This window comes from Capsicum annuum, chromosome 5 (assembly GCF_002878395.1).
Source record: "Capsicum annuum cultivar UCD-10X-F1 chromosome 5, UCD10Xv1.1, whole genome shotgun sequence".
In the NCBI taxonomy this organism is placed as follows: Eukaryota; Viridiplantae; Streptophyta; class Magnoliopsida; order Solanales; family Solanaceae; genus Capsicum; species Capsicum annuum.
In genome coordinates, this window is record NC_061115.1 from 7,392,468 (window position 1) to 7,418,966 (window position 26,499).

At 36.4% G+C, this 26,499-nt stretch overlaps 2 protein-coding genes across 2 annotated transcripts; both read right to left on the reverse strand.

The window, feature by feature from the left end:
* Positions 1-1,210: 1,210 nt before the first annotated feature.
* Positions 1,211-13,932, reverse strand: LOC107870255 (ABC transporter B family member 6). Its single transcript, XM_016716722.2, has 11 exons — positions 12,366-13,932; positions 9,710-9,764; positions 9,440-9,615; positions 9,145-9,345; positions 5,811-6,070; positions 5,413-5,723; positions 5,099-5,319; positions 4,670-5,010; positions 3,687-4,480; positions 3,310-3,551; positions 1,211-2,972 (listed from the first exon to the last, which is right to left on the reverse strand). The coding sequence occupies exons 1-11, from the start codon at positions 12,738-12,740 to the stop codon at positions 1,743-1,745; spliced, it is 4,206 nt and encodes a 1,401-aa protein (XP_016572208.2). The 5' UTR covers positions 12,741-13,932; the 3' UTR covers positions 1,211-1,742.
* Positions 13,933-16,987: 3,055 nt separating this feature from the next.
* Positions 16,988-24,826, reverse strand: LOC107870257 (beta-glucuronosyltransferase GlcAT14B). Its single transcript, XM_016716723.2, has 4 exons — positions 23,933-24,826; positions 18,692-18,767; positions 18,489-18,604; positions 16,988-17,976 (listed from the first exon to the last, which is right to left on the reverse strand). Exons 1-4 carry the CDS (start codon positions 24,420-24,422, stop codon positions 17,459-17,461), a joined length of 1,200 nt encoding a protein of 399 aa, XP_016572209.2. The 5' UTR covers positions 24,423-24,826; the 3' UTR covers positions 16,988-17,458.
* Between the last annotated feature and the right edge of the window lie 1,673 nt (positions 24,827-26,499).

Sequence of the window (26,499 nt, forward strand, 5' to 3'; positions counted from 1 at the left end):
GAAATAGCAATAGAAATGACATAGACGTACCTCGTTCTTCTTAACAATTGCTAATCCGGCATGGATCCCAAATAAAAAAAAAATCTAAAAAATAACATCAACATACACCTTAACTTACTATATTTACATAAATCCCCACACTTACAAAGTAATTATAAAAAATCCCAACTAATTATGTATCTTCAGTGGATGTATCGAAAGCTAATTATGTATCTCTACAAAGAAAAAATATATCTTTGTTGAATGTATTATGTATCTCGGCAGATCCAAAATAAAAAAAAAATGTATCGAAAGCTAATGATTTATCTTTACAAAGATGTATCAGGAGCTAATTATGTATCTCGACACACCAAAATTGTAAAAAAATGTATTGGGATCTAATTATGTATTTCTACAAAGAAAAAATGTATTTTTATCGGATGTATTATGTATCTCCACATATCCAAAATAAAAAAATATATATATCAAAACCTAATGATGTATCTTTACAAAGAAAAAAAAGTATCTTCATTGAATATGTAATGATATCACGACGAAGGGAGTGTTATTTTTCTCCAAAATATGCACTTTATGCCTAAAAAAGTTTGTTGGTGTTTTACCATGGGTTGTGATGCAGTGGATGGGGCTGTTGGTGCTTTACCATGGGTTGTGGTGCAGTGGTTTGGGTTGCTTCACCCTTAACCTAAGGTCGATCGAGGGTTCGACCCTGGGTATGGAGAAAACTCTGTTGGGAGCGCTGCTTCACCCTTAACCTGAGGTCGATCGAGGTTTCGACCCTGGATATGGAGAAAACTCTGTTGGGAGCGTTGCCGCCTTAATGAGCCCTGCAACGCGCGATCCGAATTAGTCGGGACTCCAATGCGAGCACCGGACACCGAATGGAAAAAAAAAAGTCTGTTGGTGCTTTAGGAGTGCCAGAAACATGCAATAAATTTATGTTGAGCCACATCAATGTAACTAAAGGTGTTAAATGAGCGAGTCGAGCTGAATTTGGGAAGTCCAAAATAAGGCATGAACAAGTTGGACAAATTACACTGTTCCTGGGCCAACTTTGCCACCTTTAGGTATACATATTACCTTCTAAATTTACTAATTTACCTCTTTCTAACATTTGTCATACAGCACTAATAATGTTACATTATGCATTTTCCATACCAAAACTTAGTGCTCCAAAACACCAAATTGGTAACACAATTATACAGGCAGAAAATGAGGCTGAAATCATCTATATAGCTTCCGTGTAAGAAAAATATACAGCAGAAAAGGGGGGGGAGATTGTTGGCAGGGAAAAATGAACAGCACTTGGACTTAGACTACAACACACCACACAACCCGAAAGGAAGAAAGAATACAGAGAAACTGAAGAATCTCCACCTGATCAAAACTACAGCTACTACTCATTCCACTCTATAATTAACAAATCAATATACCATCCGGAGACGGAGCATAATCCTGATCTACACAACCGGCCTGCCTCCAAAAGAATATGGTTCTAGTCCTGACGTCCTACCATCCTCGAAATCAATTTGAACAATGCATCAGTCTAATTACATCCGAAGATTCACTGGCGAAAGGTGATGTTCAACTGCAAACAAAGTGTTCAGAAATACTCGTTGTTCTTTCTTTGCTTGATCTTTCCAGTTTGAAGCTGGCATCTTACAATAAGAATTTGAACAGTAGAATCTGCTACAGGTCCCAGCTTCATTTAAAAAGGGAAGTATTTTCAGTTGCATCGTTTCTGTTTAAACAAGTCTATGCTGACGCAATCCCTTCCCAAAGTGAGGTTGCATCAAGCGGACATACAAACCATTTTTCGACATCAGTGTATCATGGGTACCTTCCTCAACAATCCTCCCTCCATTAAGTACAACTATGTTGTCAACATGCCTCATCATGGCAGCCCGATGGGCGATTAAAATGGTTGTCTTGTTCCCCATGATCAGAGTATCAAGAGCCTCTTGTATAACTCTGCTCGATTCAGATTCAATAGAGGAGCTTGCTTCATCCAATAACAGAATAGGCGCATTCTTCAGAACTACACGAGCTATTGCAATTCTTTGTTTCTGCCCAGGAGTCAGATCTACCCCCCTCATCCCAACATGTGTGTCATAACCATGAGGCAAACTGCTGATGAAATGATGAGCATTTGCTATTCTAGCTGCTTCTTTCATCTCAGCTTCACTAGCATTATGTCGTGCATAGATTATGTTTTCCTTAATGGTGGTTGAGAAGATAATTGGTTCTTGCTGAACAAGTCCTAAATGGTTCCGCAACCATCTCAAATTGTATGACTTTAAATCGCGACCATCAAGTAAAACCTGACCAGCAACAGGGTCATAAAACCTCTCTATCAGAGATATAATTGTGCTCTTTCCTGAACCGGAAACCCCCACCACAGCTACAGTTTGCCCTCCATTGACTTTGAGGGTGAAATTGCTCAATACCAGGACTTCTGGTCGAGATGGATATGAGAAATCAATGTTCTTCAACTCAATGCTTCCATAGACATTTGGTGGTTTTAAGGCTGAGTTATCATCTGGATCAATCTTTGGTGCTCGATCAATTATTTCGAATACTGATGTCAGAGATTTTCTTCTTTTGAGAATATATGGGGCCAACCCAAAAGGCTCAACAAGGGCAAAAGATGCAAATGAGAACACCATGTACTCCTTGAGCGCAGTAGTTAGATTCATGTGCTTATTCTTTACAGTGAGTGCAGTATACCAAAGGAGAAGCGCATTGCAACCAAAAAGAAGAAACTGCGAAAAGCCAAAACCAAAACCAATCGCCACACCATGGAGGAAGCTTTTCGTGAATATCTTCTGCAGTTGCGACCTGTAGAGCTCCATTACCTTATTACCAGCACAGAATGCTACAACTGTATAGATATTTCTAACTGCATCCTCAAGGACCAACGATGCCTTCCTATGCATCTCCTGAATACCCTTTGATAACCCAGCAAGCCACAATTTCTGCAAATTCAGTTCAGATACAAGTGAGTGCCTGGTAGAAAGAACTATAAATATTGAATAGTTTTAGAATACGAAGAGATGGTAATTTGAAAATTTGATTGAAATAAACTACATTCGAACTTTTTAACCGGCCTTTTTGCAGGATTGGAACTCTACAACAACAATTTTATTGTTTATGGAAATAGGAAAGAAGACGACAAAAAGACGATCTGGTTTCTTCAAGGAAGATCACCACATAATGTTTTAAGATAAGCTTGCTATAAAAAAAATGAAATACAGTTTTCTGCTGTGTATGAATAAGTGACTAAAGTTTTGACACATTATATCTGAAACAAACCTGTGCAACAGCAGACACAGTAAGAACAGGAAGAGTGGCTAACGCCACGAGTGCCAACCGCCACTGAAGTAGCATCCCAATAAGAATAGCCACAATAACAGCTGCAGTATCTTGTATGAATATGGATAGACGATTGCTGAAAGCAGCACGGACAAATGTAGCATCATTTGCCAAACGCATAGATAGATTATCAGCACTATTCTCCTCCTCATCAAACCACCCAACTTCATTGCGAAGCATTGCTGTCAAAGAATGAAAGCATCAGTATTCATGCGACAACTAATTATGATCATTATAAGTACATACATTTACACTAACAAAGAAGTAAAACAAAACAAACTAGGAAAGGAACAGTTACTAATTAAAATAGTCATTACCAGAAAACATCATTCTCCGAACTCGCTCAGTCATTTTCTCTCCCATTATCCCAAAATAGAAGTGCTGCAGAAAATTGGCAAAAACAGTCACTACACCCATACAGGCTATGATGAGGCACCACCTGTCAACATCTCTACGTAAGTGATGCTTGTCATCTGTTCTGTAATACGCTGTAACAATCAGTGCAATGACATAAGCCAAAAGGGGATTAAAGGAACCAAATATCGCGGCGCCCGTGCTCCCTAATAGAGCATAAAGCCACTCTGCAAGGCTGAGCTCGACAAGTCTCCAGAAGGATGGTGGTTCTCGATTCTCTGTAACCTTTGTTTCTTCGGATGTAATAGGAAAGTCATCAAACTCACTGTTTGGACGACTAAAAGTTTGTGAGTGAGATCGCTCATTTTTGGGATCAGATGTCAAGAGTGGTGAGACAGGTGATTCCGGATCAGAATTGTTGGAGATCTTCCTATTTGCGGATTGAACGTCAATCTTAGGAAGCTCTGGCAGTCTCATCTCAAAGCTATCCTGCCTTCTTATTGATGGTTCTTTATCAGATGATTCCAAGGGCATACCATTCTCAGTCGTTTGCTCTGGCGGCGGGCTACGGTTGTGGGGAGATTCTTGAGAACTAAATGTAACATCTGCTGCCCATAAACCATGGGCACCAGAAACCCTTTGAAGAGATGGTGATTTCATCATCTTTGGAGAAGAAGGTTCTTGGAAGCTATGACCAGCTGAAGAATCCTTTTCAACTTGAAACACTGCAGTCCCCTTGTGGTTTCTAATTGGCATCCTGAATGATGTTAGCAAAGGCATATAACTAAGTATCTGTAATAATCTAAAACCAGAAAACAAACTACGAGGATAATTTTCGGGAAAAGGGAGGACTTGTATATCGCCAAGTAACCTTGTAATGCAATACTATAACAAACATTTATAACACAATAACCATCAAAGTGCTCAGTCGAGTCATGTAGCGCACCTGCGAGGGAGTTTTGCTGCTTCTTCACATTTAAGAAGCTCGGCATAGAGGCCATCCAATGCTATCAGTTCATCATGTGTTCCCATTTCAACTAATTGGCCTTCCTCCATCACAGCAATGTAATCAGCATTCCTGATAAGACTAAGTCGTCTTGCTATGATTATAGTTGATCTGCCCAACATGAGGAGATCCAGTGCTCCCTGAACAGATCTTTCAGCTTCAAAATCAAGCCCACCTGTAACTTCATCAAGAAGAAGGATAGAAGGATTCGAAAGAACAGCCCTAGCAACAGAAAGTTTAATTTTTTGTTCTTCTGTCAAAGCTAGACCAGTCCTACCCACCTACAAGAAATATGTAGTAGGAAAAGTTAAGTATCAGAAGAAGGTGAAACAGTTGAACATATGAAAGAACTGTACACCTGCAAGATACCTGGGTCTCGTATCCTCCCTCCAGTGAACTAATAAATGTATGGGCATGTGCTATTTTAGCAGCTTCTTCAATTTGATCTGAAGAAGCATCTCGTCCATAAGCAATGTTATCTCTGATGCTCAGACTTAGCAAGGCTGGTTCCTGGGTGACTAAGCCAATTCGGCTTCTCAGCCATTCCAGCTTCAGGTTCTTAATGTTCTCCCCATCTAACAGGACTTCCCCTGCAAGTAATATATCAGTAGAGAATATCATATTTTTTAGCTTGCTTCAAGGAAGAAGCAACTCATAGACAAGAACTTAAATGGTTATATTACCTAATGTAGGATCGTAAAACCGCTCCATAAGTGGTATAATACTACTTTTGCCAGAACCATTTCTGCCAACAAGGGCTACAGCCTTTTTAGCAGGTACAGTGAGATAAAATCCACTCAAGATAGGAATTTCAGGGCGAGAGAGGTAGCTGAAATATACATTTCGGAATTCAATGTTTCCTTGCACAGTAGGGAGGGTGGTTCCTTCATTATTAGCAACAGAAGATGAACGACTTATCATCTCAAAAAGCCTATAAGCTGCGATTCTCCCTTGCTCAAAAGAGTAGAAGTTTGTCGCTGCTTGATTCAGCCCACTGTATCAAATAAAAGAATTGGTGGATTGCATCACTTAAGTATGACAGATGAGGGAGGAGAGTAAGATGCATGAAAGAGATACTCACAGGCCACTTAAAATTACAGCAAAAAGAGCTGTAACAACTTCACCACCATGAGCTTTCCCATGTGTAACCAGGAATCTTCCAACCCATAGTTGCAAGGCGCAGGAACAAATTGCAAGCCCATATGTGAAGCCAAGTCCAAGTCCTTGCACAAGACTTATCAAAATACCGTACCTCAGTGTAGCTTGTAGTGAGGTAGCATATGAATACTTGGCCAAAGTTTCATTTGTGAATGCATACAATGTCCTAATATAAGAAACTGCCTGCACCATATGAAAAGGAAGTTGAAGGAAACCCTCCACAGGCATTTAAATGCACAAATACAAATACCCGTAACTCTAGCTGATGCATACAGAGGCCAATACATCACCATGCCTTGGAAGGCATAAAATACGTTATTTATAGTTTTTACCATGTTTTACATTATTTGGCAACTGACAACTCTATTTATCAATATCTTCGTTGAAGAGTAAATTTCATCAATGAGAAAACCATATCATGAAGATGATGCACATTGGAGATAATAGAAAGCAACTTAATTGAAAACCATTTTAATTACTTCCCACAGGAAGACTCCCTACTGGTGTGTGCGCCTACTGTTAAATTACAATTTTGATTATTTAACTACATGTGTGAACAGTTTTTGAATAAATAAACTAGATTCATCACGTACATGAATTTATTTAATTCATGTATTAAGAAATTAATATAAGATTGTGGGTAGGATATTGTACATGTACTGGAGAATGGAAAATTCTAGCAGTAAATTTGGATACATGTACTAGACTAGGCACATAATAGAAGATGTCCTATAAGTACCTAGGTACCATATTATAGCCATTTTATCAAAGCAAGGTTTAGAGAAGTAAGACTGCTTTCCCCTTCTTGTTTTCTGGAGAAAATGAGTAACTTGATTATGCTCCTCAAATTTCACGGCATTTGAAAGTTACCGGTTTCGAAAAAAAAAAAAAAATCACGACATTTGATGTCAGATGCAAATGTCTTGAGAGATGTGGAAAAAACAATTTTTTAAAGAATTGAGAAATGAAACCTCAAATTGAATGAATGTGGCCAAATTAGCTGTATTATAGGTATGAGGATGCTGAGCTAGAGAAGCGCCAGATTAATCAAACTATTTTGGCAGGATGGAACTACCAAGATTTCAAAAGCTAAACTTTTGAATGATTATTATGATGGTAAGGATCCCAAAACGAGTGTCAAAAATGACAAAGTAGATGCTTATGGAGTAGCTATACAATGACGGATCTTGAGTAGAGGTATAAGATGATGTCACACTGCCACAAGAATGATTGATAAGAAAATCCCCACTTTAATCTACCAAATTGATGATGAGATGTTTGAGAAGGTTTTTTTCTCTGAAGTCCAAGAAAGATAAGGATGATGATGAAGAGAATATATGGAGATGACTCAATGATGAAGGGGTTCATTGCAGAACATCGACAATCCGTAACTTCAAGATTTAGCTATGTTACAGTCGCTATTGAGAAGTCCAGGGATATTGATTCTAAGAGACCGTAATAGAACTTACAGGGTTAGCAAGCAGATCAGGAAAAGCTTAAGAAACCGAAACAAGTAGCATTGGACAAGCCTTGAAGGCATTGGCTTTCTTAAAGGAAAAAGATGAGTGTGTGCTTGCATCAAGAAGCTACGGACACGGACGAAGTAGAGAAGAATTCAAATCGAGGTCACCAAGTTGTTGTTATCTCCGCCAAACCGTTAAAGATTAACATCTTCCACAGCATCTCTTGGAGTGATACATCGAGTTTAAAGGGGGGTCTAGAAGATAACTAGAATTGTCTCAACCCTCAAGTACATGAATTTACTTGGTTCATGTATGGAAACTAATGCAAGAATGCAGGTAAGATTTTGAACATGAACAGGGAAAGGAAAAATTCAATAATTGAAGTATGACACGTGTACTAGACTAAGTACATGTAAGAAGAATTAATATAAATACTTGGGTATTACAGTCATTTTATGTAACCCAAGTTTAGGAGAAGGAAGAACACTTCCCTCGATTTGTCGTCAAGAGAATTGTTGATGATTGCCTTACAAAAAGAAGTTATTGATGATTAATTTTGTTCCTCCCAAATTTCCACAACATAATGCATATTCATGTTGAAAAGATCCTTATTACTTATTTTAATTAAAGAAAGAAAGAAAGAAAAAAAATGGCCGCATAGTCCTTCAGGAACAGATTGTTCTTTATCATGTAAGTGTTAAAAACGGAAGCACGGAAAATCTCAGTTTCTTTCCTACTATTCTTTTCGTTTCATTTTTTCTCATTGTTATTTTTGGTGGGGGGTCGAATGCTGCAAATGTTAGCCCTGAGCCACTGAAGAGTATGTAAAACAATGCCAGTATAAGGAATCATAAATCAACATTAATTGCTAAAAGTCCACACTAATAAATTTGAACTTTCAGTACAAAGTACACTGGGTATGTTGTTGAAGTACAACGAACTCTTTGACAAACGACTGTATATACTAAGCGTCACAATCCCTGTTGTGCTGCTAAAAAAGTTAATCCTGATACTTGACTCTCTAAACTAGGTAATGTAATACCCGCTCCTTCCCATTTTATGTGTCGCCATTTGACCGGGCACGGAGTTTAAGAAATAAGGGAAGACTTGGTAAAGTTTACCAAATTATCCTTTATCAAAAAATGTGCCAATATCTTTTTTTTTTTAATTAAGTGGGACCAATAAGGATAAAAGGGTAATTGTGCCTTTAAAAAGTTGCCAAATAACGAAAGGCGACACTTATTTTGGGACCGATTAAAAAGGAAATGATGACACATAATTTGGGACGGAGGGAGTACCTCTTTTCATTCCTGGGGTAAACTACATTTAGGTAATAAAAGCTGGTTCGCACTTGAGCTCCGCAAACAGCTCATTATAGGCTTAAACTAGTAAAACTCCAATGAGCATTTTTCTACTTCCCACCTTGATGATATTGAATCACTATACTCAACCAATAAAACCTCAAAATATTTTTCTTCAAGGTAGTTTTAAATACCACAGAAAGCTAAAGAATTGAAGTAAAGCTCACTCAAGAAAGATCAACAACATGCATTTCCAACTCGATCACCAGTCACTATTTAATAAAAGGGACTCCCTTGAGAATCAAAAAGGTTCCCATTTCCATTCTGGAAGACTGGAACACTGCAAGTAACAACTGATTCCAGATACTCTATTTCATCATCAATTTCAAATACTCATTTTTCCAATTTCACCCAAATATTGTCCAAATAAGAAGAGTTCCCATGATCTTCCCAAATGGGAGAATAATCAGATCAATAATGGAGAAAACCAAACCTGTTCAGCTATACTTGCTGCTTCAGCATATGCATCCTGAATGTTCTCTGCAAGTCTATGAAGAAATATATTTGATATCCCCCCGGCTGCAACAATGAAAGGGCCCGTCGCTAAAGTTATAAGGGCAATTTGCCAGCAATTGACAAATCCAATAACAAGGCCACTGAAAAAAGTAGCCATGTTATGAATATAGTTCCCAACCTGTCATAGCACATGTAAGATAAGTGAGAAGCCATTGTCGAAGTCAAGCAAAAAAGAATTTTTTTAGAAAAAACAAAAAAGAAGCAGAACATACTTTTTCACTAAGAGCAGATTGAATAAGTAGCACATCACTCAAAACTTGGCTCACAATGTCTCCATTGTTTCCATAGGTATCAAAAAAACTCATATCTTGATTCAGTAATACTTGAACATATCTTGATCTGATCACTGCAGTCTGCCGTTCTCCAGTAAGAATCCAACATGATACCTCTATCAGAAAAGGATTAATTAAAAACAAATGATGAACGAGACAAAAGAGAAACTTTAAATTGAAAATAATATAACTTGAGCAATTTTAGCTTACCAATCCAACCAGCAACAAAAACACCCCCAGCAATATATAGAATGGTCAAGGCTAGCTGTGAAAAATATGATCTTTGTTAGGTAACTTGAACTGCTATACAAAAATACTTGATTAAATATTGGGAACAATCTATCTATATCTATATCTATATTAGATAAAGAGTGTGAAGGTTTTTAGATATGTTGACTGAATTTTTTACCCTTAGAATTCTTTTCAATTTAGTTTGTTAATGAAAAGGTAAATATGCATCATTTGTTAGACCACGAGAGTATATCTGCACTATTCCATAGACGGTAGGGGTATATTTGCTCCATTTTTTTAATGGAGGGTATATTTACTCTAAATCACAAAGTTGAGGAATATATCTACCCCTTTGCCCTTATTTTTATGAATTAATATTTTCATGTATCAATACCACATAATTTTGACTTTTGATATCAATGACGAAATATTGTTCACTACATTAAATTGGTGAATTATCATGTTCCTCCTAAACTACATTTTTTATCTTAAAACGATTATGCTATTGTTTAAAAGGTTTGTACCGAATAGTATAACACACACATCAATACATTCTTTTTATTTACATTTATTGTTAATTAACGTGGTACACACGTGCAAAGCACGTAAACTTGACTAGTTATAAAAAAGACCAAGAGGAAAAATTCAAAATAACTACAAGAGAAAAAATTCAAAATAACTATTATCATCAAGTGTGGCTTGCAAGTACAATAAATCTTCGCCCTCTATTGTACCATCTTTTGGGGGACCTTTTGGGAAGAAGAGTATTAAATACACTACTTCCTCTCCATCTTCATTTCTCATTATCCATTTGATGATCACGCACCAAATGCCAACGAATAGAGCTCTTACATGACTAGATCAGCAGGAACCAGCTGCACAAAAGAAACATAACTCTCTTCTTTTTCTTTTTTCTTTTACAACATTAAGACCAACATTTGTAAACCTTTAAAAGTTTTGGGCGTCAATAAAATGATATAGCTAGGAAATGGGGGAACGGACAAGAGTGATTTAAGCTAATCAAGGTTATTCTTTACCAGCCAGGGCTGAGGACCATATTGGAAGCTTAGATCCATTTGCAGGCATCTGATGGAGGATTTACAGTTACATAATGACTAGCTTTTAAAGTGGGATCAATAGCCCAACTTTTAGCACCCAGCCACCAACTAATACTATGACACACTTACAAACACAGAAGGGAACTGATAAGAGACCTCAGGCTGGAGTGCACTTGCCAAGTCACAAGGCACAACCAACTACACCAATAACAGGCTGAAACTACTAATGCACCTAATAAACCGCCACCTGTAATTGAAAAGCGCTAATTTAATATCTGTTGCCTATTTCTCCACTATTGTCTCGGAGAAGTACACTTCAGTGACAGAAGTCAGAGTCCGTCAAACATAAGATTTCCAAATCAGATCACTTCTTACTTGCTATAATATACAACAACAACAACAACAACAAACCCAGTGTATTCCCACTTAGTGGGGTCTGGGGGGGGGGTTAAGATGTACGCAGTCCATACCTCTACCTCTGATGAAGTAGAAAGGCTGTTTCCGAAAGACCCCCGGCTCAAGTCACGAGATATCACACAAACACATAGTACAGCACAGAAGCAGATGACATAACATAGATACGGCACCCATAAGGAATATAAAACAGAGTAAAGCAGGAATGCAGGAATATAAAGCAGAGGAAAGCACACATATTCGTAATAAACATGGAACACGGAACACGGAACATTGAATACGGAATCATAACAGGAATACACCCCCACCAATTAATTCCCTACACTAGCGACCCGAACTTGCTATAATATACATCTCAATAATTTATTATTGATGGCTGATAAACACAGTGACAACAAATGGGGGAAGCAAATACAATAGCTAGTCCGCATTCCTGATCCTATAACACCACGCAGAGGCCACAATATTCTACTATTCAATTGATGCCATTGTTTTGGCGCCAGCAACCCTCTATAACTTGGTCAAAAACGATTCTAGTCTTACACAAAAAAGAATGTCTTTTAGCATTATTCATTAACCAACAATCACCAAGACAATGGCCCACCCATATGGCAAAATACAAGTGATTTTTGCAAAAACTACAACAGATTGAAGGATTGATACTGCAACAGCTTAAAGATTGTTAATTCAACAGCTACAACTTTTCAAAGTCCATATTCCCTTTTTTGGATGACCGTGGTGCCCGGGCTAGCTTGAGCCCATCTCAACTAATTCCGCGGGATACCTGCTACCTCCCACCAGAACCATGTATCACATTAGGTAACTCTATCCACCAAGGCGAGAATAGATAGGAAGAACTTACCTAGTGTTTTGCCTCTGCTGGGAATTGAGCCTGAGACCTCATAGTGCTTAACCACATCATTTACCACTAGGACACACCCTTGGGTGTAACTATTCAATGTCCATTTGCTTCATTTTCACTCTTTTTTATTAATACTCCATAATTTACGGTTTTCTAACACTATATGACAAAAATCTGAACAGAATAAATAAGAATAGCTACAGCCAGTGCACATTTCAGCTCTAGGTACCTCAGTAAATCGTGAGAAAACTACAGATACCAAAAACAGCTATTGAGGACACAAAATCCAGCTGTAGGTTACCTCAGTGAACCGATGAAATAGATCATCAGCAGGTTCCGAACCATGGCTAAGCAACTGAATAATCTTAGCAAAGTAATGCAAGTAAACCACCAAAGCAGTCCCATGTGCAGCAGCAGCAACTGATCCTAAAATCATAAGCACCCAATCTAACCGATCCGCACATGCAAACAGCATCGAAAACGGTGCAGCTGTTGGTGGAGGTTCCATTTCCTCTGTATCTGCATCCATCTCCTCCTCCAACTCAACCTGCATAGCATCACCACCTGTATCCGTATATGGAGATGGGGATTCAGGTGGCTCTGATACTTCAGACACTGGCGTCAACGGCTGTATATGTGGTGGGGACCACCCAAATAACCCCCTTTGTACCATCATTTTTCAGCTACTCTAAAAATCAAAAACCCCTTTCTTCACCCCTACACCCTAAAAAACCACCATCATAATTCGCTTGTGAATACCATCATCTACAACTACTCCCAAAACCGTAAAAATTAGTGAATGAAAAAACACTTTTTTCACCCCAAATTCTAAAGCAGCAACACAATTCCCTTGAATACCATAATCTTCAACTACCCAAAAACCGAGAACCGTAACAACCAGTAAACCAAAAACCCCTTTTTTCACCCTATACCTTACAAATCACTAATCACAATTCCCTTCAATACCATCATTTTCAACGACCCGAAAACAGTAACTGAACCAAAAACCGCTGTTTCCCCCCTATACCCTAAAAATCAGAATCCTCTTGAATTACTATCAGCTTCAACTATCCGATACCCAAAAACCGTAACAACCAGTAAATCAAAAACCCTTTTTCTTACACTATACCGTAAATCAACAATTACAATTCCCTTGAATTACTTCAACTAACCAAAAACTGTATCAACCAGTGCATCAAAAAAAACCTTTTCACCCTTAACACTTATAATTACCATCAATATCCGAAAACTTTAACAACTCGCTGAATTCAAAACCCTCTTTTTTTCACCCAATACCCAACAAATCACTATCAAAATATCATCAACAACCCGAAATTCGTAACAACAGGTAAATCAAAAAACCCTTTTTTCACCCTATACCCCAAAAATCACTAAAACGATATCTTCAACAACCCAAAAACCATAATAATTAGTAAATCAAAACCCCTTTTTTTCACCCTATACCCTAAAAATGAGCATCACAAATTCACAATTCCCTTGAAATACCCCAATCTCCAACTACCCAGAAACCCGAAAACTGTAACAAGTGAATCAAAACCTCCTTTTTTTCACCTAAAAACCACTATCACAATATCTTCAACAACCCGAAAAACGAAACAACCGGTGAAATCAAAAACCCTAAATCCCAAATCAGCATCAAAATTCAAAAATTTAGGGTTTAGCACGCAAAACAAGGAAATTCAAATTCAGATCCAACAAAATTTCGAAAATTGAACTTCAATTGGAAGTGTAAAATCACGAATTAATACTTTAATTTAGTTGAAAAATAGCAAAATTTGAATCGGGTTAAAAGTCGGGTCAAAAATGGCGGAGAGAGAGTTGACTCGTAAAACAGAAAAAAAAAATCCCCTTTGTCGTAAAACGTCTATTTGTTTATATATGGTGGGTGAAAACGACGACGTATAAAGGAGACAATGGTCGTCGGAGTTTTTTAAGTTTTTTTATATTTTAATTAATTTAATTAAATTAGAAGGAAAAAGAAGCTGTCTCTGTATAATAATTTTCAAGTTTTGAATTTCGATTTGTTGTTTTCCTCAAAAAATAAAAAAGACTATTCCACGTTTGGATTTGATTATTTTTTAAAATAAAACCTAATTATTATTAAAGATGATTTTAGAAAAAAATAACATAAATATACACCTTAATTTATCATACTTACACAAATTCACACCCTTACAAAGTAGTTATAAACGTCTCAATTAATTATATATCTTTGTTGATGTGTCGGGAGCTAATTCTGAATCTTGACAGATTCAAGATCGAAAAAAATGTATCTTCGTTGGATTATTATGTATGTTGACAGATTCAAGATTAAAAAAATATCTTCGTTGGATGTATTATGTATCTCGACAGACTCAAAATCAAAAATAAATTGGAGGCTAATTATGTATCTTTACAAAGGAAAAAAATATATCTTCGTTGGATGTATTCGAAGTTAATTATGTATTTCGATAGACCCAAAATTGAAATTTTTAGAAATTATACAACATGTCAAAAAATTTTATAACTAAGCTACAAACTGTCAAAATTTATATTGTTCCAATGTCAAAAAAAAAATGTATTGGGGCTAATTATGTATTTTTACAAAGAAAAAAAATATATCTTCGTTAGATGTATCTGAAACTAATTATGTATTTCAACGAACCTAAAATTAACTTTTTCAGTAGTCATGCAAAATATTAAAAAAAATTATGATTAAGTTTCGTCAAAATTTATGTTGTTTGTCCTTGATTTTATTTCTTTTGAATTAAATATGAAACAATGGGGCTAAGGATAAAAAGTCATTTAATTAGATGAAGAAGATCAACTAATTGAGCTACTAATAATTTTCCAAATATTTAGGTTTATCATAATCTTTGATGACAAAATTATTTTTGTATTGTAACGAATAAAAAGTGAAATTAATAAATTTTTAGGAGCAAATTTCGTAAAATAAAAAAAGAAGACACCTTTTTAAAATTAAATTCCAAATTAATGTTATTGTATTGTTTTTTGTTATTTATATCTAGAAGATCAAATATGTCAAGGACGTATTCACTTTTACGATATATGAGATAATACCTTATTACTCCTGAACTATACCCAAAACGCCTGAGACACACCCTAACTTAAAAAGGGTCCTATCATCTTGAACTAATTAAAAATATAATTTTGACACCCTTAGTGCCTACATGGCACAACACATTGAAGTGTCCACGTAGGCACTAAGAATGTCAAAATTACACTTTTAATTAGTTTGGGTGATAGGACCCCTTTAAGTTAAAATGTGTTTCAGTCGTTTTAGGTATAGTTTAGGAGGAAATGGTTTTTTTTTCTAAATTCATTGAACACAATATTTTTTCATTATTATAATTGATTCAATGTTATAGTAAAAAAAGTTGAAATCAACGAATTTAGAATCTAGATATTCTCTCTTTAATTTTTTACACGTTTTTTGTTCTTGAGAAAATAGCTTAATACTTATAAAATCGCGATCCAATTTCCTAAATGGACACAAATATTAAGGAGCAAACAAGCCATGTTAACTGTGGCACAATCAGTACTTTAATTGTCTATCGAAAATAAACTTTTTAACTTCATAATCATAAGGTAATAATAAGACTACATACACATCATTCTCACCACGCATTTCACTTGTAAAATTTCGTTGAATATTTTTGTTGAATTACCTTAAAGTCAATTATTGTCTAATGAATTTCTATTTTACTTCCTCAGCGAGTATCTAAAGAAAAGGAAGGGAAATTAAACAACTAAATCTCGACAATTTGGAGCTTAATTACAGAAACTTTTAACATTTTGCATAATTACTGAAAATCTTGATTTTAAGTTTGTCGATTTAGCTCTTGATACATCCAACAAAGATACATTTTTTCCTTTATAAAGATATATAATTAGCTCTCAATATATTTTTTTCGATTTTGAGTCTGTCGAGATACATAATACATGCATTTTTTTCTTCGTAAAAATATATAATTAGTTCCTGATACATCCAACGAAGATACATAATTAGTTGGGATTTCTATACTTTGTAAGGATGGAGAATTATATAAATATGATAAGGAGAATTATATAAATATGATAAGTTAAGGTGTATGTTTATATTATGTTTACTAAAAGTATATAGAAAGGAGAAAATTTGACAAGTCTTTTTCTTTTCTTTTTTCATTGTGTGGGGTGGGGACAAATGAAAAATTACAAAGTGATATATGCACATGATTTGATTAATGTATTGTGTGCTTTGTTGTGTTGTATCCAGCTCAAATGCAAAGGCATTGTTCCCTCTAAAGTAATCTATGCCTTTATTTGTCTTAATTAGTTGTTGTTTAAGTTTTGTGTTTTGGAAAGTCATATATTAAGGAAGAAAAAGACACTATAAAGGTTCATTTTACAATTAGATTAAAAAAAAAAAAAAAAAGACGGTCCGGTACACTAAAGTTCCCGCTATGTGCACGGTTCGAAGAAAGAACCCATCACAAGGGTGTTTTGTGCGCAGTCTTACCTTGCATTTCTGTCCGAGGCTGTTTCCAAGGCTGAACCCATGACCTCCTGGTCACATGTCAGCAACTTTACCAGTTACGCCAAGGCTCCCCTTCAAATAATACGTGATTTCTTCATGTGTAATTAGTCGAGATGCACAAAAATTAATCCGGACACCAGAGTTATAAGAAAGAAAAGAAATAATTCATGTTATTTCCTTTTCCAAACTACATTGATATGTTTTTCGGCGAGTAGGGTTTGTCAGAAGCAGTCTCTCTACCTGCAGAGTGGTGGAGGGAGGGGAGGGGGGTTGGGGTTGGGGGGTAAGGTCAGCGTACACCTACCCCTCCTTGGACTTCACTTTGTGCGATTACAATGGATATGCTGTCGTTACGAGAATAAATTAGGAAAAAGATACAGAACTAATTGATGCAAACTGAAGGTGAATAATTCTCATTTCAGAAGCAAATTGTTTCTTCCAACATACATAATATTTAACATTAACAACACACATCTGGATGACAATACATAAACATGCACTAAACTAGCACACTTTTTTCTTATAATGGGCTTGTGCCTCGACTATTTCATCGGGTAACAGCTACATTACATATCTAAGAAGAATCACCTAGTTTTTCTTTTTTTGTGATGACTATGATGTTCGAGACAGCTTGTGCGTACCTTGACTATTCCAGCTGGTATCTGGCCACTTCCCGATAGCATAGGGTATCATGTAACTATGCCCCCGAGGCTTAGGGGGGTGGAAAGAAATGACTTAGTAACAGACCGATATATAGAAGCACGGTTTCTGATAATTTCCATTCCGTGGCAGTGTCCGATATGTTACAACTTGACAAAATCAGAGAGAGAGTGGGAGTTAGCAGAAGTCACAAGTGGTCATTGATGGTCACATGTGCTCGACCTGATTGACTTGTCTTTGATCGATTTCATGAGGAACTTTTCAAGTCCTTTTGCAGCTGGCCCCGGTCTTAGGACACTGGGATCGCCCCATTCATCGCAAGGATCACTGAACCAATTTGAGCTACCTAAACACCACCCACCTGGTGAGACCATACCACGACCACGATGAAGAATGTGTGCATCAATCATGTCCAATAAGGGAGAATCTGCTGATATGTTTCCAACAAATGCAGCCTCCCTTTTAAGTAGTCTATCAGAATTTGAAGCTCCGAAGTCTGAAGGATCTCGAGCAGTGTTGTCCGAGTTAATGAATCGCAAGTTGGAGTTAATGACAGCGTCTGAAAACTCCTTAGCATTGCAAGCAAGAGTCTGAAAATATCGTTTATGAGAAGATCTAGTGTTCGAGAAGTATAGCAAGAGTAATCTTGGCAAATTTTCCCATCCATGGATCGAGTACTCGACAAACTTCCTGTTTAGAATTACATGTTGAGAACCTGACGAATCAACCAAAGCTTCGGTCAAGAATACGGAATTAGATTAGCATGTTATTAGCAAACCACAACATGAAGGGAACCTATCTCAGAATCTATAAATGGTATAGCAAAATTATGCCGTGAATCTTTTCTGAATAAACGGTATACTGCCAGGAAAAAAAAAAGTGGCTGCAGCCTGCATGTGCCTATCACAAATTCAAGACTCAAGTACCATGAGTATTCTGCGAGACGAACTTTCAAATTCACTTAACTTGCTAACACACCAAGAAAGTTCATATCGGAACAGATAAAGCTCATACAAAAACATTAAGTTGTTTTGGTCCTGACGAGGCATGTCAACACCAGGCACGTCGTTGACAAACCATGTGAAGATAATTACTTAACAACGCGTGAATATCCCATATTGTAAAAGAAAAATTTACAGATTGGCAATCACAGCTTCACCATCATTAGAGTAGGACAAACAACTAGTACAGATACAGGTAAAAGAAATCATCTGGCAAGAAACTTACCCATAAAAAGTTTAAAAGCACTAGGAAGTGCCCTTTTTTTGTCACCCACAAACATCTTTCCTTTTAACTGAATGTAGAGTCGAGAGTCGACTATAACTTCTGCAGCCTTTTGATATCTGAAAACAAAAAAACAAAGATAAGCAACTTTATATAGTTGCAAAACAAAAACTAATTTAGGAACGAAAAGAATGATGTGTACTTACTCCTCTGGGCTGACGTTCTGATTATATTCTATGAAATTCAAATTCCTCGGAACAAAAGACATGATCTGGAGAAAATCTGCAACAAAAGTTATATTTAGTGCATCAGCTAGAATATAATTTGCGTCTAGGAAGAGCAAAGAGCAAATAGAACCTTTCTGGACGAGCAAAGAGGACAAGGGAAATTCATGTAATCAAATAAACTGTGCAGAACATTCGATGGACATCTATCTCCAGCCTTTACATTATGGTCTGAATGATTAACCCTTTTTTTCTCCTGGAATGGTTGATCTCAATGAAATAAAGGTCACAGCTATGGTTCTCCAAGTGCACTGTTGCACCTTCACCATTCAATCATAACACCTATCTTTTCATAATTTTACCTACTCAAGTTTTACACAGGCAATTGTTGCTCCGGTCATCTTTTTACCAGTTTCTCTTTTGTTCTCAAACAAATATAGATGAAGAAGCTACAACGTATACTAGATTTGATCTGTGAGTGATCAAAAACCAGCCACTTTTTTTATAAGGAAAAATTCAGTCATTTATGAGATTAATCTTCAAAATTTCGGGGTGTTTAGGCATCATAGCTCTGTTATTTATGAACTCAAGCCAATTTTGAAGTAAATATGCTGAAGTTCAGAGGGCTAGGAGTAACCTCACTTTTAAGGTCAATAAGAATTTTTGGGGAAGGCAAGCAAAGAACAACTAGTCCCCAAGCATGAGATAGTGATTGGCTTCTGAGAGATAACTAGTCCCCAAGCATATGTTTGTCTATGTAGGTGAACGAGGAAAAAGTTGCAGCCATGTGACCAGGAGGTCACGGGTTCAAACCTTGGAAACAGCCTCCACTAGAAATGCAAGGAAGGCTGTGTACAATACACCCTTGTGGTGGGGCTCTTCCCCGGACCTCGCGCATAGCGAGAGCTTTAGTGCACCGTGCTGCCTTTTTTTTTTTTTACTGTTAAGAGTTGAAACAAGTTTGAGGAACTAGAGTTTGACTTATTGTGAAATAACAAGTATCAATTGTTAGAGTGGGTAAGAAGTCCCACATTGGTTGGGGAATGGACTGGTAGTTTGCTTATATGGACTTGGGTAATCCTCACCTCTTGAGCTAGCTTTTGAGGTTGAGTTAGGCCCAAGGTCCATTCTTGACATCAATGATCCTAAAAAGCTACTTACTCTCTATGTAATCGAGAATACGCAGATGAACAATGACTTTATTAGGACAAGATTTATGGCATTTTAACACTCGAGGCACCTGGCTGGCTTGCTTATTGATGAGACCAGTAGAGGACTTTTCATTCTTAAGGATCAGTACTTTACCCTTCTTATTTGTTGCAGGTATACATTATCGTAACTAACTTTAGCATGGAAAATGTATGATTTGGGGCCAAGCTTGAGCGGTAGTTAGCAACTTACTGCATAATTAGTTGTGGTTGGTGCTAGAAAGTTAGTTTCACTCTTCCACTTGCAAATGATGCAAAAATGCTGAAGCTGAATACAGTATATGGGAGGCTATTATTAGCCTTAGAGCAATCACCACTAGACAAATATGGATTATACCTTACAAACAATAACCGCCACGCCGCAACCCCAGGCAAGTCAGGGTCGGTATATGAACCGTCACCGACCATGTCGCTCCAAATGGATTACTCCTTACAAACAACAACAACAATCATGCCTCAACCCAGTAGCGGAGCCAACATCTTAACTAAGGGGGTTCAAAATCGAAAAATGTGAACAAAAGAACTAGTCGAAGGGGGTTCAACGTCTGCTATATATACATGCAAAATAATTTTAAGTTTGTATAAATAGTATAATTTTCCGCCGAAGGGGGTTAGGCTAGTTCCGCCCCTACCTCAACCCCAAGCAAGTCAGGGTTAGCTAGATGAATCATCACTGACCATGTCGCTCCAAATGAGTTATTCCTTAGTGGGATAGATTTTCTTTCTTCTTTCTTATAAAGACATAAGGTATACTTTTCTTTTTTCATTTACTCAGTTGAATTTTTCCATTACACACTACCTTGAGATCAATAAATGCAACTTAACCTTATATGGAACCCACAACCTCGACAGACAACTATTCTTCATCTATTAGAAATGGTTATACACTTATCGAGTTACTGGCATCTATGCTTCTTCTTCTCTTTGCATTTTGTTCACTCACTTGAAGTACAACTAAAGAGTCTGAGAGTACTCACTGCATGCTAGAAATGCATTATATAGTATATCCGTAATGGCATCATTGGTCTTTTTATTATCATTTGGAGAAAAGACATAAAGTCATCCTGAATTTGCTAAAAGACACTTTAACTTTGTGGGCGTCCTATTACCTCACGAAACCAGTTCTAACAATAATAAATATACACTTTTTACTTCAGCTGTGTTCTCAGCCTACATGTGCGTGTCTCACCCTTATTTAAATAATATAATATTACTTTTTTCTACCCGTTTAATAAAGGGTCGGGTAAAAACGCAATTTCTTCACACTTTAACCCATTTCGCTCTCTCTTCTCTTTTCTTTCTATGGCGAATGTCACCAGTAAGAAAATTCTACTCTCCCCTCTCTTTTCTTTCTCCAGCGAATTCCACAACTCGTTTCACTCTCTCCTCTTTTTTGGTTTCACCATTTTTTTTCAGTTTCAAGCTCTTCGATTTGTGTATTTCAGAAATTTCTTCTATTTTTTAACTTCTCTGGCATAGTTGTATGCTTTGATTTTTTATCGCATTTTGGAAGTAGAAAGTGTCATTAATTTTTTAACATAGTGAATTTTAATCAGAATTTTGTTTCGTTTATATTTCAAGTTTCCTTCTTTCTTTTTTTCCAATTTTGGTGCTCATGTATACACTTTTTTTCCAATTTTGATTGTCTTTAAATTAGGTATTTGTACTATTTTCTTTTTTTCCTTTGTTGTTGTGTTTGAAGTCGATATTGAGATCTATCTGTAGGTGAAATTGATGGATACGGGCAGCCGATCTAAATTTTTGAGATCTCGTGGAATAAATGTAGTTTCCTAAATTTACTGTATAAGCTCCGTAAATTTTTTCTTTCCCCTTGTTTGGAGAAGATGAGTTGCTATTAATGGAGGCTTTGGGACTATCAATGGAAGTTTTGAGGTTGTAGAGAAGAAGAAAATTTCTAATTGGTAATGCCATGTGGCAGTTTTATACTGTTTTTGGGATAAAATTTAACTATTCACGCGCCCCCGTATCCTTTGACATTACACTTCCTTTGGAAATAATCAAAGTGGTTGTTTTTATTGTGATTGGGATTAGTTTTGTGGGGATAATAGGACCCCCACAAACTATAAGTGTCTACTTGCAAATTCGAGACGACTGTAATTGTGAGTCGTGACTTTATGTGTTTTCTCTATCTTTTGACAAAGAAGGTGTTCCGCCAGCTTGCGCACACCTCGATTATTCAATGGGTACCTGCTGCCTCCTGCAAGTATAGCTATTAACTCTGTGCACCAAGACTTAGGCAAGTGACAAGAAATCATTCCGTTGATCACTAGGCCACACTTTCATTAGATTCAGTTTTTACTAGGAGTCGTCTTACACAGGTTAAATACTTGTATGCCCGCATTGGAAGTAGAGTGAGATTTAGATAACCTCCGATTTATCTTAAAAGTCTCAAAATATTTAGTGGTGGATTGAAATAAGTCTGAATATAGAGTAAATGAGTAAAGAGCATTCACATAGCCAAACACATCTAAATCGGGATCGAGGCTTTAGTTATTTGACTGATATTATTCCCTTGAAAGACAATAAATCAGCTCGACTCGCTTGACCATCTTATATGAACTAACTAAAATCCTCATGAAATCTGCTAACCCAGTGATTTGCCTAATCAAGCCTACGATAAATAACTGGGTTTGAACTTTAGCGAATTCCAATTCAACGCTCCCCCCCCCCCCCCCCCCCCCACACACACACAAAACAAACCCTTCCAATAAAAATCACTATTTTCAGCTTGAACCATATAAAGTAAAATCCTATAAATAATTGGATTGAACTATAGCAAATTCTAATTCAACTCAATAATCTCAAAACCAAACAGTAGAAAGGCCTTTCCACACCCCGCAACGCTTTCAATAAAAATCACTACTTTCACCTTGAACTATATATAATAGTAAGTAAATTCACCATCCTGAAGAATGAGGGGATAATCAGAGGCATCAAGATTCACAAACCAATCAGAGGCATCAAGATTCACAAACCAGTCCCAATCCTTCTTTTACTTCAACTCAATAATCTCAAAACCAAAACAGTAGAAGGCCTTACCCACCCCCCACCTTGCTAGCCAGTGCTCTGCCTAATCAAGCCTACAACAAATAACTGATTTGAACTTTAGCAAGTCCCAATTCAGCTCAAAAATCAAACAGTAGAAAGACCTCCCCCCACCCCCAACCCCCCTTCAATTAAAAATCACTACTTTCAGATTGCACTATATAAGATAGACAGCAGTCAATCTATCAAGATTTCAAGAAAAAGCAAAAAGAAAAAAAAAAAGTAACTCACCATCTTGAGGAATGAGGAATAATCAGAGGCATCAAGATTCAAAAACCAATCCTAATCCTTCTTCCACTTCAACTCAATAATCTCAAAACCAAAAGTCCTTTCCCACCCCCCAACCTCACCACCTCACCCACCCCCTTCAATAAAAATCACTACTTTCCGCTTAAAGAGCAGCCCGGTGCACTAAAGCTCCCGCTATGCACGGGGTCCGACTAAGGCTCCCAACCCCTTGAATAAAAATCAGTACTTTCAGCTTAAAGAGCAGCCCGGTGCACTAAAATTCCGGCTATGCACGGGTCCAGGGAAGGGCCGGACCACAAGAGTCTACGCAGTCTTACCTTGCACAGTCTTACCTTGCACTTATGCTAGAGCACTACTTTCAGCTTGAACTACATAAAATAGACTCCTATAAATAACTGAATTGAACTTTAGCAAGTTCCAATTCAGCTCAATAATCTCGAAACCAAGCAAGTTCCAATTCAGCTCAATAATCTCAAAACCAAGCAAGTTCCAATTCAGCTCAATAATCTCAAAACCAAACAATAGAAAGGTCTTTCCCAACCCCCATTCCTTTCAATAAAAATCACTACTTTTAGCTTAAGGGCAGCTCGGTGCACTAAAGCTCTCGCTATGCACGGGTCCAAGAAAGGCCCCCACCCCCCTTAATAAAAAACACTATTTCCAGCTTGAACTACACAAAATACTTGGTAAGTAAACTCACCATCCTGAGGGATGAGGGGATAATCAGAGGCATCAAGATTAACAAACCAATCCCAATCCATCTTCCATTTCAACAAAACAGCAGCACCATGAAGCACTAAAGTCAAAGCAGAAGACCCTTCTTCATTAACAGCATCAGCTTTCTCAACAACATTCACATTAGCAGCTGCCACAAACACATCAACAGAACTCACAAGCAAAGCAAGCTGTACTCTCTGTTTGCTTGAAGCAAATTGATCAAGGTGAAGTAAATAGTAGTTTCTTGGATGGTATATTGCTTGAAGTAGTCTAAAGATTCTTGGTCCATCATTTTTAGTACCAGTAATGAAGTATGCTATTCTTGGTGTAAAGGGGTTTGGGTAAGTGGGATTGTGAGGAAAATGGGTTTGAGTATGTGTGTGGTAATGGAAGTGGTGAAGTGGAAGGAGGAGACAAAAAATGGAAAGTGGAAGAAGAGAAAAGAGGAGAATTTGTTTGAGAAAGAGAGACATGGGATGAGCATATGAGGATTTTTTTGTGGAAATTTGGAAAGTGGATTCAAGGTTCTTGATTTTGGTCAGCAATTTTGGGGTTGGGTGGTTATCATTGGTGTATATTTTTTTTTTGGTTTTTCAAGTCCACGACCGTCAACCGTGAGACTAATTATTGGTGTATATTTGAGTTTGCTGTGACATTATTTCATATGTAGTTTAGTTTTGTTGACCAAACAAAGTGTCTTTGGTTTTCCTTGGTTTGGCATTAATGTGGAAACTCAATTAAATTTAAATTCGCGTATGAAATCGCTTTTATCTTTCGAAAATAGTAAGTAGTGATAAGATTTGTGTATGATATGTTGTTGTACGCAAAACCTTGAAGTAACTTGATCCTATCATTTTTAGTACTAGTGATGAAGTAAGCTAATCTTGGTGTAAAGGGGTTTGAGAAAGTGGGGTTGAAAAGAGGAGAATTTGTTTGGTTGGTTGGGGGAGGGCGGGGGTCTTGATTTTGGTCAGCAATTTTGGGGTGGGGTGGGGGGGAGGGGGCATTGACATTGATGTGAATGCTTCAAATGTTCACAAAGGAAGTCTTCATTGGTTCAAAATTGGTGCAACATTATTTCACATATAGTTTTGTTATAATTATCGTGTCTGGATCAGTTTATGCATATTTTAACTAATTTTATTAAATAATTATCAATTTTACTTGCAACAGGTATCATGCAGTTTTATTCGCTAAGAAGAGTACAAGTAGGAAAAAGGTACAAGTAGGAAAAAACTCAGCTAGCGTTTTTTATTTTTGCTGAAACTTATTTTAATTTTTTACTAGGTATTCGGCTTTTGCCTCGAAGCTTTATTAAATTTGAATTTGCGTCTAGAAGTTCCACATTATGGATAAAATGTTTTATAATAAAGACAATCTCATATTTAAGGCTCAAACACGAATTTTTTTAGTCAAGAATGAAATACTATTACTTATCACTTCACTATAATCGTTGTTGTTGAACATAGGGATTAGTTTATCAACTAGCGCTAGACTTAATTTGAAAGGAAAATATAGGACACGTGAATCTGTGGTCTCTTACATAGAACCCACTAGCAAAGCAAGTTGAAGTCTTTGTTTGGTTGAAGCAGATTGATCAAGATGAAGAAAATAGTAATTGATCAACAATATATTTTGCATAACTAGTTTAGTCGCACGTGTATCGTAGGTGTAACTCTTAATTATTTAAAATTAGATAATTTTATTTATTACGAAATTTTTTAATGAAGTGCGAAAAGTTCAAAACATATTATAAGCACATATATATTTTACCATCAGAAGTTTTAAGTGGTTAATGAATTTAACATATTATAGATGTAGATTTAATAGACTTTTTAAATCTTTTTAAAATCAAATTTAGGTGATTTAGAATTTTTAAACTAATGAAATAAATATTAATTGTCATTAATTTTAATTATTTCTAATAATGAAAGGTTTTACCATAAATATATTTAATTAATTTTTAACTAGTAAATATTAGAAAAAAATAGTGAAAAGACGAGTTTATCTAAAGCAAAAACTTTTAATAAAGGACAAAAAGCTCAAACGATATTTTAAAGGTTTTTCACACTTTTAATATATTATAGATATAGATTATAGATAGATTATAGATATAAATCATAGATTATAGATATAGATTATAATATTGGATGATTTAGGTATTGTTATTACTAATGTCTCAACTTGTGGATAGTACTTTATCCTATTGATTTGGTTCAACATTGAATGAAACTTGTACTTTGACTGTTTTTGTGTTCATTTAAATTTTTGCAGACATTATTTTTGAGTTTATTTTCAAAAGTATTTTGCTAATTTTCTTCTAGAGGCATCTGGTCAATTAATTATATTAAATTCTCCACTAAAAAGTTTTATATTTATTTTATATCAGTAAAATCACTCAAAGTAAATTAATTAACTACAACAATAATATATTCAATGTAATTTTATAAGTGGAGTTTGAGGAGGGTATGTGTACACACTCTTAACCCTATCATGGGAAGGTGGAAAGGTTATTTTTGATAAATTTTCGGCTCGAGTAAGCCTGTCAAT